The sequence below is a fragment of the Dufourea novaeangliae genome, unplaced genomic scaffold (assembly GCF_001272555.1).
Source record: "Dufourea novaeangliae isolate 0120121106 unplaced genomic scaffold, ASM127255v1 scaffold347, whole genome shotgun sequence".
Classification (NCBI taxonomy): domain Eukaryota; kingdom Metazoa; phylum Arthropoda; class Insecta; order Hymenoptera; family Halictidae; genus Dufourea; species Dufourea novaeangliae.
The window spans coordinates 134,100-139,444 of record NW_015374222.1 but is presented as its reverse complement, the minus strand read 5'-3'; the positions used below and the strand labels follow the sequence as shown (position 1 = coordinate 139,444).

At 50.8% G+C, this 5,345-nt stretch overlaps 1 protein-coding gene across 1 annotated transcript; it reads right to left on the bottom strand.

The window, feature by feature from the left end:
• Positions 1 to 1,152: 1,152 nt before the first annotated feature.
• On the bottom strand, positions 1,153 to 4,736 carry LOC107192391 (stress-activated protein kinase JNK). The gene is made up of 8 exons (XM_015581633.1): positions 4,468 to 4,736; positions 3,515 to 3,644; positions 2,961 to 3,158; positions 2,719 to 2,853; positions 2,483 to 2,612; positions 2,229 to 2,387; positions 1,923 to 2,047; positions 1,153 to 1,835 (listed from the first exon to the last, which is right to left on the bottom strand). The coding sequence occupies exons 1-8, from the start codon at positions 4,605 to 4,607 to the stop codon at positions 1,683 to 1,685; spliced, it is 1,170 nt and encodes a 389-aa protein (XP_015437119.1). The 5' UTR covers positions 4,608 to 4,736; the 3' UTR covers positions 1,153 to 1,682.
• Positions 4,737 to 5,345: the final 609 nt, after the last annotated feature.

Genomic DNA, 5,345 nt, shown 5'->3' with positions numbered 1-5,345 from the left:
CGACACCCTGTATGTCGGACGCTTTCGGAGTTTAGAAGTAGAAAACTGTTGAAGATCGTATCGTCATCAATAATCGTCGTCGTCGTCGTCGGCTATCTCGCCGCGAGACACGGTCGCGAACATACTGCTGCTGCTGCTGCTGCACCGAGGGAGAAAGATATTTCGCGCGTTTTGGAAAGAATCGGTGAAACACAACGAAACGACCGAATGTATGTGTGTGTGTGTGTGTGTGTGTGTGTTTCGTTGATCCTCGAATGGGAGACGGTGGAAACAACGCGCCACGAATAATAACACCCAGCGATCGTTTCCGATCTCGTCGCTTCTCGCGCCAGTCTTTCGTTTTTTTTTTTTCTTAATCGCGGATTTGTTCCCGAATTACTACGGACGATACGAAAAATAGATATTGCCGCGCAAGGACGCAAAGGACGAGTTCGGCTTCATTCGAGTTCGGCCCCGACGTTAAGTCACGACGAGCTCGCGAATCGATCACCGGACAAAAGTCGTGTACGAGGTACGTGGGTGTATACCGGGGGTTGTGGGAAGGGGTAAGGGGGTGTAGGCGAAGAAGAAGATTGCTGTGCTTATATGGCAGTAATGGAGAAAGAGATCGGTTGCGAAACGCGTCGATAACCGAACGTAACACGGAACGGAACGTGAACGCAATGAAACGGGTCGCGGTTCGTTCTCTCGGCTTTGAAACACGTTTATCGACGATCGATCGTTTCAACTGGCCCTATTTTTCTTCAACCTTTCTCGATCCTGTAGCTGTTCGGAATCACCGAGAGAGATAGAACGAGAGTGGGAGGGGGAGAGAAAAATGAAGAACGGAGGAAAGAAAGCGTTCGAGTTTATAAAAAGGAAAGCTGGAATCGAGCATCGTCGACGCGTCCGCGACATTCTTTTAAGCTCGATCGCGGGGGAACAAGTTTCCCATACGGAGGTGAATTATCGGAAAGTAAGAAGAACGAGCAAAAACAACGACGAACAGTCAGGGGACACTGTATCGAAACGACACGGCGTCTGTACTCGTAGTATCTCCGTATCGCGTCTATGCTTTGGTTACGGAAAATATACACACATATATGTACATGTATGTATATCGCATACACATATATGCATATAAATATATTTATTATACTTATTGCGTGCACTCTCGCAGCCGCGCGCTCGTCATGCCTGGTATGTTTCGCGCGCGCAAAATGACGGATCTCGGAGCAACGCTCCCTCTTCCCCGTGTTCTCCCTCGATGCCGATTTTGTTCTCTTCTTTCGAAAAATCGGCGAAGCAGCGGCTTCCTTGCTCTTATGTATCTCTCGCTCTAACATCGCTCTATCTCCCTCCCTCTCATTCTATTACCCAAGCACACGCCTCCCTGCATTCTCACGTTTCATTCGTCTCGCAACATCCCCGGCTGGACCGTTTTTCTTGTTGGTCTCTCGGAGAAAAGCAGCACACGCGCAAAAACATGCGCGTTACCTCCCCTGGACGCGAAGGTTTCTTTCTCTCTCTCTCTCTCTCTCTCTCTCTCTCTCTCTCTCTCTCTCTCTCTCTCTCTCTCTATTCGTCGCTACTCTTCTTTACATTCCCGCGATATTTATACGATAGATCGGACAGTCTAGATGCGTCCTCGAGGAGACGGTCGTCGTCGTAGTCGTCGTAGGCGGCGAAGGTTCGGTCCGTGTCTACCGGGAGCCACCGCTTTCCGACGTCTGAGCTACATTCGCGGGATTGTGGCTCGTCTCGTACTCCATCACCTCTTGATAGATCAGCTCCTTCCACTGTTCCACCGTGTGCTCCCTTTCGTCCACGCTATGGTCGTACGGGCCTGGCGCGGGCTGCAATAAAACACAAGAACGCGTTTCCTCCCGGTTTTTCTCTTCTTCGTTTTCGCGAGTTTGAGAAACCCTAAAGACGCTACTTACGGCGTTCACCTCGCCCTCGTCGTACCACACGTTTATGTAATTGTGCAGCAGAGCGTCGTCGACGGAGATGCGTCGCTCGGGATCGATGACGAGCATGCGCGACAATAGATCCCTGGCTTGGCTGGCTGAAAAACGAAAAAGGAAAGAAAAAACACGGAGAAGACGATGCGAAAACGAAACGCAGGGGGGACTACTGGGTTAAGTCCCGGAGTATGGACGAGACGGCGCGTCGGAACGCCGGCCGGAACCAGCCAGTTTCCGCCGCGAACTTCCGCGCGACGATCGATGGCTCGTCGACCTACTCACCTTTTAATCTATTGTGCTCCGAGGAGTCCGAGGGAAACAGTACGTCCGGGAATAGCCTGTCGAACGGGTATCCCGGATATCGTGGCCTGTTCTCCACGTAATTCCTCACGGTCGGTTGCAGCCGTTGCATGAATTCCTGCGCCGGTGTTCCAAGTTGTTCTGGAATAAAATCGAGTCGAATTCGCTTTATCGTTGCGCTTGCCTACGCCAGAATAAAGAAAGAAACATCGGTCTCGATCGCAAAATTCGCGTACCGATTATTTTGTTCCACTGGTCGATGTGATCCGTGCCGGGAAACAGAACACCGCCCCGAATCATCTCGCCCATGATACACCCGACCGACCAAATGTCCACGTTCTCCTTGTAACCCATACCCAAGATCACCTGTGCTCGAGAAATCGGACAAGAAAATATGGCACGTAGAGAACGGAATTAATCCTCATCGATCAGGGTTAAGGATACAGGGGGATGGAAAATAGATCGGGCTTACCTCTGGCGCTCGATAATACCGCGTGACAACGTACGGTGTCATCATAAACGTCGTTCCGGCGGTCCTGGCCAAACCAAAGTCGAGAATCTTGAGCGTGCAGTCGGACTTGACGACGATGTTGCTCGGCTTTAAATCCTACGAAACATCAAGCGTTCCACGTACGGAAGAAACAACAATCGCGTGATTACAATCGGCCGAATGGTTCTACTCTGCTCGAGTAGATACACGCATAAATAACTCACCCTGTGAATGATACCGGCGGAGTGTAAGTGCTTGATGCCGCAGAGCATTTGGTAGAGAAGGTAAGACATACGCTCGTGATCCAGATCCATCTGGATCACCTGGCACAGGTTCGCGTCCATAAGTTCCATCACCAAGTATACATCTTGAAACTCGTCCAACGACCGTTGAGGCGTGAACGCGTTTAAGAGACCGATGATCTACGAGAGGAAACGTTAGAGTATCGTTCGCGAGTATAGGTACAGACTCTTCTCGATTATCGTCCCGAATTCGGGTCTATAATCTTACAAGGAGAAATGCTTCAGACCCAGGTAAATTCGTTTTTTGCCCGAAGCTCGAGCCTCGGCAACAAAAGCGGAGGGGCAACAAAGTATACGTTTGACAGGTTCCATGGCCTCCCCTCCCCAGTGGTGGGGATAACTCCTGGACAATAATCGTGTAGAACAAGCCAGACGATAATCGAGAGAAGTCTGTATATCGTTTAACGATTCCCCCACGTGAAAAAGGATCCTCGACGAGCGAATTTTACCGCGGTAACCGTTCGGGAAAGACTCACGTTTTTATGGTTGACCAGTTTCATCAGCTTGAATTCCCTGTAGGCCCTCTTCGCGTGCGTGACGTTTTGAAAGGGTCTGGAGAGCTTCTTGATCGCCACGTTTTGAGCGGTAACCGTGTCGAACGCCGCGCTACAACATAACAAGAGGGATTAGAGATCGATCCGCGAGTCCATTTAGTCTTCCGCGTTCCGATCGCTCTTCGATTACGTAAACGAAGCCATGGAGAAAGAATCCGGCCGTGTGGTGCCGCTTGTATTGCTCTCGCTAGTGCGTCTAAACTTTTTGTTTCCGTCGTAACATCCCCCCACCCCGCGCATGTACAGGAATCGCTAAGCGAATCCTTTTCGCGCGCCAGGTATGGAAAAACCTCGAAACTCGATCGATCCTACCCGTGCTTCACAATGGTGAAACTTAAATTGCGTTCTTCGGAAACTTAAATTGCGCGCTGTCGTTAAAAACGTTGGGTTTTCCAGGCTTTCGGTACTATAGATTCCTGGCAACACGAAATCCCATGTCCCCACTGATCTGTATACATATATGGATACTGGATGGGGTCTATTTGGTTGTTGACTTTTAAAGATACGCCATCTTTGAGAATAAACCATTCTCGCTGTCTGTATAGCTGAACAGTAACTAACGCTTTCCATTCTCAGGTATGCTTTCTCGTATAATTTCTAGAGTAACACAAAGTACTTGTTTCTTACACCTAAGAAACATATCAGAAATTAAACAAAGCCAACTCCAACCTCGCCAATATTTCTTGTAGCAAGTTCTTAAACCGTCAAGATTATTGGTGAGCGATTAAGTGATATACTTCAAGATTTATTCTCAAAGAAGGCGTACCTTCGAAAGTCAGTATGTCAGTTTATACATATAAAGATCAGTGCATGTCCCACGTAACACGTCCGGGTAAATCTTATGGGTCGGTGAGCGAGACAAAAAAAAAATTTACCAAACGATCCCCTGCGCACCCGAGCCGATCGGTTTCAGGTTCTGGTATCGCTTCAGGATGGTGAACCTGGTGTCCCCGACTTCGACCGTGTAAAACATGGCGGACAGCCGGGTTGTCATATCAGGCCCCAGGTAAGGCATGCGCCTCGGTGCTCGTCTCTCCTGTTGCACCTGTACCTGCACCTCCCCGCCGCTCGAGCACTCCTGGTGCACTCGACGAGGACTTACGCTCTTAGCCACTTTGGACGCGAGATTACGAGCGTAAGGCCGAAATTAAGATCGAAGACTCGACCCTCCTCCCTGTCGCGTCGAGGTGCCACGAGGACGGGCACGCTCGCGTCTCCTCCGTCCGTTTCCGGGCAACGCCGCCGCCGCTGCCACTGTCGGTGCCGTTGCCGCTGCCACTGCTCGGTTCTGGGGCGCGGCAGATTCGTCTGCGACAAAATCGAGAAATCGTTACATACGCACACACGTGCAGTCCAACCCGCGAGAATTCGGCCGTAGGCAACTCTAAAACCCAGACCCGCGAAAGAGGGAAGAAGATGGATGGGGGATTGCTGCCTCGTGGGACTTTCGAGGAGCCAGTCAAGGTCGACTCTCGGAGCTTTCTCCCCTAACGTTGTCTCTCGGCGCGCAACCCTCGGGATCAATGGCTTATTACAACGGACGAAAATGCGTCCCGACGATAAAGACGCTCGATGGGAGAAGCGAGACGCGACCCCAACCGCGAATGGATGGTCGAAAGTCAACGCACCACCGCCCGCCCCGGACTTCCTTTCCGCGTGTCGACGGAAAATCGATGTTTGGGGAAAATCCCCCCCCCCCCCCCCCCCCCCGATCCCTGGAACACACGTATGTTTGTTTTTCTTTTTTTACAGA